At 36.9% G+C, this 15486-nt stretch overlaps 1 protein-coding gene and 1 non-coding gene across 2 annotated transcripts; one reads left to right on the top strand and one right to left on the bottom strand.

Moving 5' to 3' along the window:
• Positions 1-3411: 3411 nt before the first annotated feature.
• LOC112422254 (small nucleolar RNA R71) lies at positions 3412-3518 on the bottom strand. Its single transcript, XR_005646512.1, has one exon. It is a non-coding gene; the product is annotated as a small nucleolar RNA R71 (small nucleolar RNA).
• A 10218-nt stretch (positions 3519-13736) lies between these two features.
• On the top strand, positions 13737-14090 carry LOC112422120 (uncharacterized). Its single transcript, XM_024784875.1, has one exon. The coding sequence runs from the start codon at positions 13737-13739 to the stop codon at positions 14088-14090; it is 354 nt and encodes a 117-aa protein (XP_024640643.1).
• The last annotated feature ends 1396 nt before the right edge of the window (positions 14091-15486 follow it).

Below are 15486 nucleotides of genomic sequence, written 5' to 3'. Positions count from 1 at the left end.
TGAGATATGAGATGACTACTATATTTTCAAGAAATTGCTCTTTCTTAAAGATACATTTTTATAGTTATGTTGATCATTCAAAAAGTGGTCTTATGAAATTTCTATTTTATTGACTGATATGAGTAATATAACAGAATGAAGATTCAAGAAGAAAAAAAACAAAGCTATTTATGCAAGCAGAAAGTAAAGACTTAAGGGATAAAAACTAACCCTTGCTAACAGAAATGACAAACAAAGTGATTGCAACAAAATTATTGATCTATGTAAACTCGTATGGATGTACACGCACGCAGACATGCAAGACTTTTCAGTCTTTTGTTTTATAATGTTTATGAAGCAATTTTTTAACCTATCTCAACATAAGTTATAAATATTTCCCTCTCTCCCCATATTTTGGGATATTCTTGTGAAGCATTACCCATATAAATTAGATTTAATTACCTTTTTGGTCCTCTAACTATTTAATTGGTATCGGATTGGTCCTCTAACTAAAAATTGATTTATTTCGGTCCTCTAAGCTTCTCAATGTTGCTATATTTAGTCCTTTCTGTTAGTTTTATTCAAATAAACGTTAGGGTTTGTGTTATGTGGGTATCTGATCTTCTGTTTCACACATACATATGACTTGAGAAAACCATGTGTGATTTGGGAGAGTAATAGACTGAAAACCACGTGTGATATGAGTAATAGACTTAATTTTATAATGTTTTATAACCATGTGTGATTTGGTTTAGGTCCGATAGGTCATTGAGAAAACCATGTGTGATTTGGGAGAGAATGTCAGTTTGATGCCACTATCCCTTTGGGAAAGATTGGGTATTGGGTAGAGAAACCTTCTAATCGTCAAGCTAATGACTCTAAAAGAGCGCTTTGTGGGAGGCAACCCACGAGTTTAATTGCTTTTATTTTGTTTGTTTTGTGTTGTTTTAATTTGTTTTGTAGGTATTTGTCCAAATATGATGCGAAAAAATTAAGAAAATTGAGCTTTGCATGTCCAGAAGCTTGGCACAGCCAGTGCTAGTGATGGCACGGCCGTGCCTGTAACCTAGCCATAGTTCACCAACTTCCAGAGAGTTGGCACGGCCCGTGCCTGTAGTGGCACGGCCGTGCCATGGTCCCAGACCCTCTTTTACCATTTTTTTTTCACTTTTCTTCTTCTTCCCTCATTCTCAAACACAAACTTCCCTCATCCTTCTTTCTCTCCTGTCATGTGGGTTGAGCATCCGTTGTCCAGGTACCAGGACCTTTGTTTCTCTTTTGCCCTTAGGCACTCCTACAGTATTGATTAATTCAAACTTAGGTACGCATATCTTCATGGGTCCTTTGGGGTTAGTTCTGGAGGTTTTACTTTTCCTCCCTTGTACCTTGGGCTGAATGCTAAGTAGCTTCTGATCATTCAACACTTTAGTTTTAACACCTTTAGGTATTGTTTTCTCAGAAGCAGCAACTGTTTTGTTCTTCTGACCCTTTGACTTCAGGATTCCAGGTTCTGGTTTGATCAGACTCTGAGGAACAGGTTCTGACCTTTTCAGAATTTTGATCTTTGTAGTCTTAGGATCAGACTTTGCAATAACCTTGGTCTTGGAGTTTTCTGGCTTTGATGTAATCTTAGCCTTAGAACTAGAAGCTTTAGGTTCTGACTGAACAACAGTTTTAGCTTCAACACTGATGAGTCATTTATTGCTTATTTTTATATGTTTTTTAGTTTAGTTTTATTTAGATTTTATTTTATTTTATATTAGTATTATTTCCTTTTTAGAATAGTTTACTACAAATTGTATTTTATTTTATTTCAGGAATGAATATTGGATGGATTGAGTCTTGGAGCAAAAGAAAGGGACTTGGAGCTGATTGAATGCGAAAATATGAAGATTGAGAGACAAAAATATGTCTCCCCAAAGTCAGAAGCTTGGCACGGCCCGTGCTAGCATTGGCACGGCCGTGCCACCCTCCAGAGTGTCTTTTGCTGCTTTTGCTTAGATTTTAAGCTACTCTATTTTTAGCCCGAATGTAATTGCTTAGATTTTAAGTCGAATGTATGTTATAAATAGAGGAGCCATCCATCACAAATATTCATCTTTACTTGGAATTCAATAAGTGACAATTGCTTTTCTAATTAAAGTTCTTTTCTTTTCCTTTATTTTCTTATCATTTACCTTTATGCTTTCTCTCTTCTCCCCCATGTCTACGATGAACATGAGTGAGTAGACTTCTCCTTGTCTTGGGATTGTTGGATAAGTCTAAATGACATAATCCTAATCAAGCCTTAATCTTATGTAACCCTAATTTCTTATCTAAATTCACCGCTTAAACATGGATCAACCATTATCAAACTGTGGAAACGAAAGTGGAGGGTTTGATAATTGTTTATACATTATTCCAAATATCAATTCATAAAACGAAAGTGGAGCTTTGATATTCGAACAAGTGAATTTAGACAAGGATTGCAAAGGCAGCGAAATAGTCTTTGCAATCTTTGAGACATATAGTTTCGATCTTCAAGGGAACTAATAATAATCAAGTCAGCGAAATAGGCTTGGTTGTTAGAGGAACCAGAATCTAATAGTAATCAAGTCAGCAAAATAGGCTTGGTTGCTAGAGGAACATAGGAGAAACTGTCTTGAGAAATTAGGTCTAACATAACATTATAAGCTTTTGGTTTGGTTTGTGAAGGACTTGTTATTTAGATGAAACCAACGATCCCAATGCTCCTTTTATTATTATCTTTCAAACGCTTGAAAACCCCAACTTACAATCCTTTTCTCCTCTAATCATTTTCGAAGGTTAATTGAATTAAACTACTCCCTGTCGGAACGATACTCTTTTCATACTACTTCGGTAAGACCGTGCATTTGTGGTTTTATCTCATCAAGTTTTTGGCGCCGCTGCCGGGGAGTAAACTAATTTAATTAACTTTTTCTTTGTGATTAGAACTCCTTCTTGGGTTCTCGATTTCTTATGCGAAGAAGTAAAAGTCTCGGAGAATTTATTCCTGAGATCGAAAGATATTTGCATAAGAAAAAGAGAGAGGCACAAAATAATACTGCTATGGCTGAACGCACTCTCAAAGAGTATGCTACTCCTTCAACGGAAGAGCCACAAGCTATTATCGTGTATCCAACGGTTGAGGGTAACAACTTCGAAATCAAGCCTGCACTACTCAATTTGGTGCAGCAAAATCAGTTTTCTGGATCACCCACTGAGGATCCAAATCTCCATATTTCTTCCTTCCTTAGACTCAGTGGCACTATAAAAGAGAACCAAGAAGCCGTAAGACGTCATCTCTTTCCCTTTTCCTTAAGGGATAGAGCTAGCGCTTGGTTCCATTCCCTAGAAGTCGGTTCCATCACTTCATGGGATCAAATGAGGCGAGCATTCCTTGCCCGATTCTTTCCCCCTTCTAAAACCGCCAAACTAAGAGACCAAATCACGCGGTTCAACCAAAATGATGGGGAGTCTCTCTATGATGCGTGGGAGCGTTTCAAGGAAATGCTTAGACTTTGTCCCCACCATGGTTTGGAAAAGTGGCTCATAGTCCACACTTTTTATAATGGCCTAACATATACCACTAAGATGTCTGTTGATGCAGCTGCAGGTGGAGCGCTAATGAACAAGAATTATACGGAGGCTTACGCATTGATTGAAGACATGGCTCAAAATCACTATCAATGGACCAACGAAAGGGCCATCACCGCCTCTACACCCTCCAAAAAGGAGGCAGGTATGTACGAGGTCTCCGATTATGATCACCTCGCTGCTAAGGTTGATGCCTTAACTGAAAAATTTGAAAAACTTAATGTTAATGTAGTCACACCTTCTCCTACATCTCCTCCTTGTGAAATCTGTGGTATATTTGGTCATATTGGTGTTGATTGTCAGTTAGGTAGTGCTACTAACAGTATTGAGCAATTAAACTATGCTCAATACAACCAAGGAACGAGGCCAAATCAAAACTTTTATAAAAACCCTCAAGGTTCCTATGGGCAAGTAGCACCACCTCGCTATACAAACAACCAGAGGGTGGCTCAGAGGTCTAGTTTGGAAATTCTATTGGAAAATTGCATGATGAATCAGAATAAACAGCTCCAAGAACTAAAAAACCAAACAAGATTTCTGAACGACTCTCTCTCCAAACTCACTACCAAGGTTGATTCTATCGCCACACACACCAAAATGCTCGAAACCCAAATCTCCCAAGAGGCTCAACAAGTAGCCACCTCTTCCCAAACATCGGGAGTATTTCCCGGTCAACCCGAAACAAACCCCAAAGCTCATGTCAATGCCATTTCTTGGGGGGGTAGTAAGCTGGAAGAGACAATTGCTAAATCCAAAAGAATTAAGGGAGAGAGTGTTAGTATTTTTGGTAAGAAAAGTGTGATAGAAAGTGAGAAACCGCTTGATAAGAACAAAGCCCTTAACCCATCAAGGCTTACTAAACTTAAATTGGAGGCTCAATTCGATAAGTTCGTCAACACACTTTAAAAAATTTGCATTAAGATTCCCCTTGCGGAAGCTTTGTCTTGAATGCCTCTATATGCCAAGTTTATAAAAGAAATTTTTTCAAAGAAAAAGGCTATAGATCACAAAGAGACAATAGCTTTAACTAGGGAAAGTAGTGCAATCATCAAGAAGCAACCCCAAAAGCTTAGAGATCCAGGTAGTTTTGCCATCCCTTGTGTGATTGGGAAAGAAACCGTAGACAAAGCCTTGTGCGACTTAGGAGCCAGTGTTAGTTTGTTGCCTCTATCCCTCTTTAAAAAGATGGGAATAGGAGAGTTGAAACCTACCGAGATGACATTAAAGTTAGCCGATAGTTCTGTTATCCCCATAGTTGGATATGTTGAAGACATCCCCGTTAGATAGAAGGGATATACATCCCAACTGACTTTGTGGTTGTTGACATCGAGGAAGACCATGATTGCCCTATGATTCTAGGAAGACCCTTCCTCGCCACTGCGGGTGCTATAGTTGATGTTAAAAGTGGTAGGATGGTTTTTCAAGTAAGTGACGACATGGTAGGATTTGAGTTCGAAAATATTACGGAAGGTCCCGCCCTTTATTATTGCAATATGGTCAAAGAACATGATGTGAAAGAACGCTTTTTAGCGTCATCTACACAATACAATATCTTTGACCCTTTCTAATGGACGCTTTCTTTAACGTCAAGCTAATGACTATAAAGAAGCGCTTCGTGGGAGGCAACCCACGCATTTACCTGCTTTTGTTTTGTTTTTTTGTTTTGTTTTTAATTATTTTGTAGGTAATTGTCCGAGTATGATTCAAGAAAACGGAAAATTTTTAAGGCAATCTATCCAGAACCTTGGCACGGCCCATGCTCTCACTGGCACGGCCGTGCCAGATCCTGCAAAGCCAAACCCCCCCACATTCCAGGAAGTTGGCACGGCCCGTGCTAAGGTTGGCACGGTCGTGCCCGACCATCAGGTTTGCATATGCACATCTTTTGGCCTTCTTCTTCCTTCACTCTCAACCACAAACATCTCTCCACCTTCAAACTTCTCTCTAAAACCTCCATAACCACAAAACCTTAAACCTCCATTTCTACCCCAAAACCTCACCAATTCACAAAATTTCTCCACCCAATCAATCACAAACACCATTCCACTCATAAACCCCCATTTAAAAACAACTTTCATCCATCCAAACCAACATCGCCCAAATTTGTAACCCTCCTTAACCTAACCCAAAAACCAGAAATTCTCCACCAATCTCCATAACCCAACCCCTAAAACTCACTTAAACCTTCACCACACCACTAAACCAACCTTTTCCACAAAAACAACCCAAAGACAAACCATCACTGCCACCACACCAAAAGCAAGGTCAAGGCAATGGCTTCAAAGAGAAGTGGAAAAGAAGTTGCAAGCTCATCAGGGGGCCCTCCCCCAAAGAAGAACACACAAGCCAAGAATCATGGCATCACCTTCAGGGACAACAAGCAAAGAGATAGGTACAAATTCTAATCTCTAAACCTTTACATCCTTGCAGGTACCCTGATAACCATGACTTGAATAAGCTAGGACTTAAAGACAATGTGTTTAATCTGCTAGAAAGGTTAGGATGGGTTGATATGTTGAGACCTATGAGAGGGTATGAGAATTTCACCTACGAATATTTAAGTTATATTGTCTTTACGAAAGATAGGTTGAATTTTGATAACCCTAACCATAGAGTTTCTTTCCGGCTTATGAATATTGATTATGAGATGTCTCTTCAACACTTCTGTGATGAGATGGGCTTCGCAAACGCGGGGTTCATCCACGACTCTTGGAATCAAAATTTAAAGCCGGTTGACTATCAACCCGCCGCCTTTTGGGAGCGAATTACCGGTCTTGACCAGTTTAACACAGGTGCCAACAAAGCTAGCAACATTCACAACCCTGTACTTAGGTACCTTCAAAGGGTTATGGCTTGTACTATTTGGGGAAGGAGTGAATTAGGGAACACTAGGAGTGATGAACTCTTCATGCTTTGGGCTATGCTGCACAACCACCCCGTCAACACTTGTTTTTACTTGCTTGACTACCTTTCCCATATAGGAAATAGGTCCGATAGTAGGGGAGAAATAGTAGTTGGTGGTATCATAACATACATAGCTAGGAAACTAGGAGTGAGTGAAGACCAAGAGATAAACAAGATTGAGGGAAACAATAGGCTAAACATAGACACCCTTATCTCTATGAATTTCATAAAACCTCGAATCCCCTTTGTTTATACACTCAAACTCAACGTGCCCACTTTGATATTACTGCCTAACCCATCTCGGACTAACACCGAGGTGGAAGAAAATTTGTTGTATGTTAATGATGACCCACAGGTGCATGTAGAACAGAACAATGAAGACATGGAAGGTGCACAATTGCACCAAGAAGAGGAAGGTGCACAATTGCACAATGATGAGAAGCACCATGACCATGATGAAGGTGAAACAAATGAAAATGCAAGATGGGCATGGATGCATATTGAGGTCGGGAGGATAAGCACCGAGTAACAAAGGCAAGGTGTTGAATTAATGGGACTAAGGAATGATGTCCAACGGGGCAACCGCATATCCGAAGAAAATAACCAAATGCTTCGGAACATGATGCACCACTTTCACCTCCAAGGTCCTCCCTATGGACCTCAATGATAAAAATGTGAGCTTTCCTCTTCCTTTCTTCCCTTCTTTCTCCTCCTCCTTCTTCTTCTTCTTCTTCTTCCTCTCCTTCTTCTTTTTTCTTCTATCTTGAATCATTGAGGACAATGCTTCTCCTAAGTGTGGGGGGAGCCTAATAAAGTGTCTTTAGTCGTTGTGTTTCCAAACTCCCTTAAACTTTATTCTTTTGTTTTGTTTTATTGTAAAAGGCAAGAATAAGCAGCTTGTTTTTATTGTTTTATTATGACATAAATTTTTGTTGTCTCTTCAATGGTCGTTTCTTGTACATGAAAGTGATTTCTTGTGTTGTAAGTGTTCTTGCTATACCCACATCAAGTTTTATCGTGAAAATTCTCCAATGAGAAAAGCACCTAGTTGCAATTCTTGAGTAAGTGTATGAATAAGTATTTTAAGGAACACGTTCTAACTTTAATGGTAACCTGGACCTTTAAAAATATTCAAAGTAAAAGTAGTATAAGTTTGTGTGGGAATAATTATAATGTGCTGTAATGTGTAAATCAAAATGGGGCAGAAGAATATCACCAGCATGTGGAGGAAAGGATACCCCCTCTCTGACTTCCTAAATGTGGTGATGACTTCTCAAACAAATTGTGCTTAAATTAAACCCTCTAAAAAGAGGAACTTCTTAAGTGAAGATGAATAAGTTGTAGCACTACTTAGGGTGATCATGGAAACTTGGAGGAAAGGATACCCCCTCGCAGACTTCCAATGTGAAATGATAGCCCCTAGGCATCTACAAGCCCCCAAGTATCTAAATTGTCTGAGCTAACTCCCATCTCTCTTATATGAAATGAAGAAAAGATTTTTCTCGGTCACTTTAGTGTTAAGGTTAGGACCTGTTCCTCACAATATCTATCTTATACAGGAGCAAGAAAAGGGTTGGACTACACACACGTACGCTCATTTAAGACTTGTTGTTGGGTTGAATAAGTTCACAAGGAATACTTGAAGTTGTGATTAGTGTACATTGAAATGAAACCTCGAGGGAGACATAAGCTTTTATTTGAATTGTCATATATTAATCCTTTTTTGTTGCTGCCATGTCCATGCCTTTTGCTTGAGGACAAGCAAAGATTCAAGTGTGGGGGAGTTTGATGAGTCATTTATTGCTTATTTTTATATGCTTTTTAGTTTAGTTTTATTTAGATTTTAGGCTTAATTGCACTTTTCCCCCCTATCTTTTGTTAATTGTGCGATTTTGCACCCCCTCTTTTTTTTTGAGCGATTTTGCACCCTATCTTTTGCCAACTGTGTTTTGTTCAAAATCATCATTAAAAGAGGGGAAAATGGGCAAAAGATAGGGTGCAAAATCGCTCAAAAAATATAAGTGAGGGTGCAAAATCGCACAATTAGCAAAATGATAAGGGGCAAAAGTGCAATTGAACACAAAGATGGGGTGCAAAATCAGAAAGGGGGCAAAAAGATGGGGTGCAAAATCGCTCAAAAAAAAAAAGGGGGTGCAAAATCACACAATTGGCAAAAGATAGGGGGGAAAAGTGCAATTAAGCCTAGATTTTATTTTATTTTATATTAGTATTATTTCCTTTTTAGAATAGTTTACTACAAATTGCATTTTATTTTATTTCAGGAATGAATATTGGATGGATTGAGTCTTGGAGCAAAAGAAAGGGACTTGGAGCTGATTGAATTTGAAAATATGAAGATTGAGAGACAAAAATATGTCTCCCCAAAGTCAGAAGCTTGGCACGGCCCGTGCTAGCATTGGCACGGCCGTGCCACCCTCCAGAGTGTCTTTTGCTGCTTTTGCTTAGATTTTAAGCTACTCTATTTTTAGCCCGAATGTAATTGCTTAGATTTTAAGTCGAATGTATGCTATAAATAGAGTAGCCATCCATCACAAATATTCATCTTTACTTGGAATTCAATAAGTGACAATTGCTTTTCTAATTAAAGTTCTTTTCTTTTCCTTTATTTTCATGTCATTTATCTTTATGCTTTCTCTCTTCTCCCCCATGTCTACGATGAACATGAGTGAGTAGACTTCTCCTTGTCTTGGGATTGTTGGATAAGTCTAAATGACATAATCCTAATCAAGCCAAGCTCTAAGCCTTAATCTTATGTAACCCTAATTTCTTATCTAAATTCACCGCTTAAACATGGATCAACCATTATCAAACTGTGGAAACGAAAGTGGAGGGTTTGATAATTTTTTATCCATTATTCCAAATATCAATTCATCAAACGAAAGTGGAGCTTTGATATTCGAACAAGTGAATTTAGACAAGGATTGCAAAGGCAGCGAAATAGTCTTTGCAGTCTTTGAGACATATAGTTTTGATCTTCAAGGGAACTAATAATAATCAAGTCAGCGAAATAGGCTTGGTTGTTAGAGGAACCAGAATCTAATAGTAATCAAGTCACCGAAATAGGCTTGGTTGCTAGAGGAACATAAGAGAAACTGTCTTGAGAAATTAGGTCTAACATAACATTATAAGCTTTTAGTTTGGTTTGTGAAGGACTTGTTATTTGGATGAAACCAACGATCCCAAGGCTCCTTTTATTATTATCTTTCAAACGCTTGAAAATCCCAACTTACAATCCTTTTCTCCTCTAATCATTTTCAAAGGTTAATTGAATTAAACTACTCCCTGTCGGAACGATACTCTTTTCATACTACTTCGGTAAGACCGTGCACTTGCGGTTTTATCTCATCAAGCACCTTCAGGCACAAAGGTGGATTTCAATCCATCCTTGATACAATCACAATAGTTTTTGAGACTATACTCTTTAGGTTTCCCTTCAGAGTATCCCATCCCTTTATCATTGTTCTTGTAGATGCTGTAAATCATGGAGGCTATCTTGCTTCTATCAATACCAGTCATTATGAAATCTTCTAAAGCAATTTCATGTTTGTTTTCAGAACCTTTATCACACTTTTCCTGTAGCTTCTGACAAAGAATCTTGAGTCTGTCTTCATATGTGGTATATATGAAGTCGAACCCTCTGAGTTCTTCTTCAGAAGCTTTCAGTTCCAATAGAGTTGATTCTTGTTGTTTCATTAAATCAACATATTTTTCTTTTAAATCAACCAACTCATTGGTTCTGTGTTCAAACAATGATAAAAGTTCCTTGAGAGACTCAACGAGTTCTTGTCTGGGAATTTTGGAATATACCTCATTTTCATCTTCTGAATCTGATTCAGATTCTGATACAGCTTCTGATGACACTGTTGCCACTAACCCCATGGCTGCTTTTGCATCATCATCTGCTTCTTCTTTCTCAGAACCAGACTCACTATCCAGATCTTCCCAGGTTGCCATCAAACTCTTCTTGCTCTGCTTTCTGAATTTGCTTGAGCTGAAACTTGGTTTCTTTGTTCTACTCTTTGACTTTTCCTTCTGAAGATCAGGGCATTCAGCAATGAAATGACTAGGCTTCTTGCAGTTGAAGCATCCCTTCTGATCTTCCTTTTTGAAGTTCTTATAGCTACCTCTCTTGCTCAAAAACTTTTTCTGCTTCTTTGCTAGATATTCAAGCTTGTTGGAAAGCATGACCATCTTTATAGATTGATCTTCATCAGAATCTCCGTCTGGAGATTCTGCTTCAGATTCACTAGCCTTGTATGATTTAGATGGCTTTCCTTTAGATGGTAGAGCAATAGATTTATTCTTCTTTGAGGATTCATGCTCATTCAGGCTCATTTCATGAACCTTGAGGGAACTGACAAGATATTCAACACTCAAAGTGTTTAGATCCTTAGCTTCCTCAATGGCAGTCACTTTAGGTCTCCATCTAGAAGGCAAGCTTCTCAATATCTTGCTCACATGATCAGAAGCAACATAACTCTTCTTCAGTATTTGTAGTCCAGATACTAAAGTTTGAAATCTTGAGTACATCTCTTCTATACTCTCATCATCCTTCATTTTGAACAGCTCATACTGATGAACTAGCATAAGTACCTTTGCTTCTTTAACCTTCTTGCTACCTTCGTAGTTTGCACAGAGTGAAGCAAACATTGCCTTAGCAGTAGATTTATCACTCATCTTCATATATTCAGTGCGCGGTATAGAAGCAACAATGATTCCTCTGATCTTGTGATGCTTTTTGTATAACTTTTTTTGAGCAGGAGTGTGTATCTTTCTGTCAATAGCAGTTCCTTCCTCATCCAGGTCCAGATCATCAACTCCATCTTCAAGAATATCCCACAGCTCATCATCCAATCCCATGATGTAGCTGTACATGTTGGTTTTCCACCAAGAGAACTCTTCAGGATCTCCATTGAACTTTGGAGCTTTTCCAGAGTCTGATTTCTTATCAGCTGCACCATAATCATATGGAACCGTCTTGTTTCCCAAAGGAGAAGTTTCAGTCATGTTTTTCTCAGATCTTGAACTATTACACGATTAAGTGTTTTTCCAACAGACCAAGGCTCTAGATACCAATTGAAGGTGAGAAAAACACAAGAAGGGGGGGTTGAATTGTGTTTTCTTTTTCTCAAGATGAAATCTTCTTCTGAGGTCACTTCAGAAGCTGTTTGAAAATGCTTCTGATGTGATGACACTTCAGAGGCAATTGACTTACTTCTGATGTGCAGTTCATAATAGGATGCACAACGGAATAAAATAGAGTATGAAAGAAGAAAGAAAGACACAAGCAATTATACAGGTTCCTTCCACAAATCAGAAGTCAGTCATGTCCCCCTTGTACTTCCAAGGAGAGTTTCACTAAGTTTAATCACAACTGATTACAACTGCTCAATACTACACCTAGTATGAGACTTCAAATTGCTCAAGCACGCAGGCAAGATACTTCCTTTGCTCAAGCACTAAAGCAAGAGACTTCCTATGCTCAAGCACTAAAGCAAGAGACTTCTATTCAAACAGAATTACATAGAAAATTGTTTGAGTTTGAACACCTGATATACAATCAGTGGTGTTCACAATACAATGCAAATGAAAGACTCTCTAGACGTAAGAATTTCTAAGATATATCAAATGAACACAGAAATTCTAAGTGCTTTTATGTGAAACAAAATTAGCAGAGTTTGGGCGCTTTTTGGTTTGTTGTCTCGTCTCTGATCTTCAAGTCTTCACTCCTTTATAAAGAGATGTGAAAGAGTCGTTGAGATCTTTAAGCACGTCAAAAGAGTCGTTGTGAAACCTTGATCAATCACCAATGATCTTTTGCCTGATTTGGTTGTTGTCTTATGAAGGATCACATTCAAATCCATTCCTATTATGAAGGAACATTTCTGCAGGCAGAGCTGTTTTTCTTGTCTTGTAGCGTAGACATAAATAGAGTAGTGGAGGTAGTGGTCGTACACTTCGTACTTTGTCAACGCCCTTTGAAGGATAAACATCCAATACCTTATATTCCTTTCAAATGAATCGTTGCCACCTTTCCTTTAGTCTTTCGCTTTCTTTAGATGAGGTTGAATCCAATAAACAACTATTTGAAACTTTAGATTGCATCTTCTGATGAACTCCAGTTTCTGGTGATATACAGCTTCTGATGAAATAGCTTCTGATAGACTTGCTACTGAACTTGCTTCTATTAATCTCACTTCTGATGACGTCATCAGATGCATTTTGTCTTCAGGAGCATCTTAACTTCAGGAGTATTTTTTAACTTCAGATGCATTATGTCATAAAACTCTTTTAGAGTTTTTGTATCCTTTTTTGGGTTATCTTTCCTTTAAGCTACTTTTCTTATTCAAGGATTTTTATATTTGAAACCGATTGATCTATCATGTTTCAGACATGATTGAGACTCATTTGCATATTAGATTATCCGATAAGGACATCTATTTCATTTGGAGCATTAGCAGCTGATATTTGATTTATTTAACTTTGCAAATGAGTTATATCTTGAGGATCAAGACGAGACAATATTTCCTTTCAAATGATTTATTTGAACTTCAGGTTCATATTTTCAACTGTTTATTATCTCCAACTAATATTGGGAAAACTAATCCATCAACTGATAATCAGCCTACTGGGATGCAAATGACTCACTTATTATGGGACGGATTGAGTACTTTTTTCCAATTATAATTTTAATTAATACTACTTTCACCACTTCCAATTCAATATATTCTACTTTACATTTATGATAAAGAAGAATGCAGCAATACTTGACAAAGACACTCAAAACTATTTTTCTCTCTTTCACTTTTACTCCTTTTCTTAATATGTGTGAAATGAGCAAAATGCTCACTTATAATGGGACAGAGGGAGTAGGAATTTAAATAAATGACCTGATTTATTTATGCATTAAGATTAAAATATGACTTTTATATTCAATGCACACATGTTTTAAATATCATTCTTATAAAAATAATAATGATAAAAATATCAATTTTTTAGGCAAAAAAATAAATATCAGTCAAAAATTATCAATCAAAAAAATTATAATCATTGATAAAAATAACAATTTTTTAGTCAACAAAATAAATATCATTCCTGTTGTTTGGAAGGTTCCAACTAACCCTTGGATAAAGGCTAATACGGACGGGTCGGTTAGGCATTTGATGGCTACTTGCGGTGGTATTTTTTGAGATTCACGGGGAACTTTTTTAGGTGGTTTCGCTAGCAATATTGGTATGGTTTCTATCTTTGAAGCGGAAATTTTGGGCCTCCTACTGGCCATAGAATATGCGGTCATCAACATGTGGTCTCATTTATGGCTTGAAAGTGATTCTATTAGTGCGGTTCAAGCCTTCCATAAACCATCTCTTATTCCTATTTGTCTTCGGAAGAGGTGGCATAATTGCTCTCAAAATAATTTGTTTCTCATTTGCTCGCATATCTTCCGCGAAGGAAATGTTTGTGCTGATGGCCTTGCTGCTTTGGGACATGATGTTCAAGACACGGTTTGGTTCACGTTGTTGCCTTCATCTTTGGGGGCGGACTTTGCTAGGGACAGACATGGGTTACCAAACTTTAGATTTCCTTAATTGTTTGTTCCTTGATTCTCTGTATATATTTTCTTTTATTTTCTTTGGAGGGTATTGGCTTAGTCCCCCCTCTTTGTAAATTTTTTCACCTTTTTTTTAATAAAATTTACGTATTGGAAAGGCGGCAGAGGATGGGGATTCTGTGGGGTGCCAACCTAGTTGCGATGTCTCAGACTTTCTCGGAAGCCCAACCTTTCTCTTGGCCTTATCAAAAAAAAAAAAAAGTGGTGAAAGTAATATTAATTAAAATTATAATTGGAAAAAAGTACTCCATCCGTCCTATAATAAGTGAATCATTTGCAAAAAAATATTGTTTCAAAAAATTTGACTCATTCCACTTTTCAATACAACATTAATTTCAATATATTATTTATAGATGATATTTTGACTCCAAGAGTAAGTGTGTTAACTTACTCCAAATCATGACCTTTAATTTCAATATTGATTAATGACTTAGATTAATTGATACGCTAGACTTTAATTTCGTTCTCTATTGAAGTCAACACTCATCACCAAAAAACAACAAAATATTTAATGTCTTTTAATTGTTTTTTTTATTCTTCTCCCTTTGCTTTTTCTTTATACTAAAAAAATTGCATATTTTTTCTTAAAGAAAACAATTGTAAAATTTAAAGAATTGCATATTTATTCTTCTCCCTTTACTTATTTTTTATACGACTATATTATTCGATTTCTTTGTTATAATCATGGTCCTTTCTTATATTTTTTGTACATATATTTTTTTCTAATCACACGTTTTTTTACTAATCAGTCATGAAAAAAAAAGATGTTTTTGTAAGATTAATGAAAGTGTGAAGAATGATATTTTTGGTATTCAAGATTTTTTTCTCAGCTTTGTTTTGTTTATATAGGTTTGAGTTTCTCGTTGTGAAAACAAAAATGTTTCAAGCAAGGAGTAGGATGACATTTTTTATGAAGAGCAAAAAGAAAATAAAACTTTTTGACTATATTTAGTACGATGGTGACATTTATTATCCCTCAATTTTATATTATCATTTCTGTCATTATAACTTCTATCATTATTAGAAAAATGAAAACTACTGTAGGAAAATATAACTATTCATTTATAATAAAATATTATAATAATCCAGTTTTGATTGAAATTACAATCATTATTTTGAAACTTATTTTATGAAAGTCATAATGACTATGTTTGCAGATATACTATTACAAGGATATTGAAAACTTGTAATCGTCAAACATATAAACGGCAACAACAGTTGGATCCCATACACCTTCCGGATATATAGCCCCTTGGCTTGCAATATTCGTTGCAGTTGCTTGAATTACATTGGTAGATATAACTGCAATTACCTACATCTTCATTTAAAGTACCTACTTTACAAAAAATTAAACATTGTTAGACACATCATCT

The sequence above is a fragment of the Medicago truncatula genome, chromosome 5, assembly GCF_003473485.1.
Source record: "Medicago truncatula cultivar Jemalong A17 chromosome 5, MtrunA17r5.0-ANR, whole genome shotgun sequence".
Taxonomy (NCBI): Eukaryota; Viridiplantae; Streptophyta; class Magnoliopsida; order Fabales; family Fabaceae; genus Medicago; species Medicago truncatula.
Note: the sequence above shows the minus strand (reverse complement) of the source record. Positions and strands in the feature narration are given on the sequence as shown.

Coding starts and splice junctions, on each gene's coding strand:
- LOC112422120 (XM_024784875.1), top strand. CDS start 13,737: ATGGTTTCTATCTTTGAAGCGGAAATTTTGGGCCTCCTACTGGCCATA.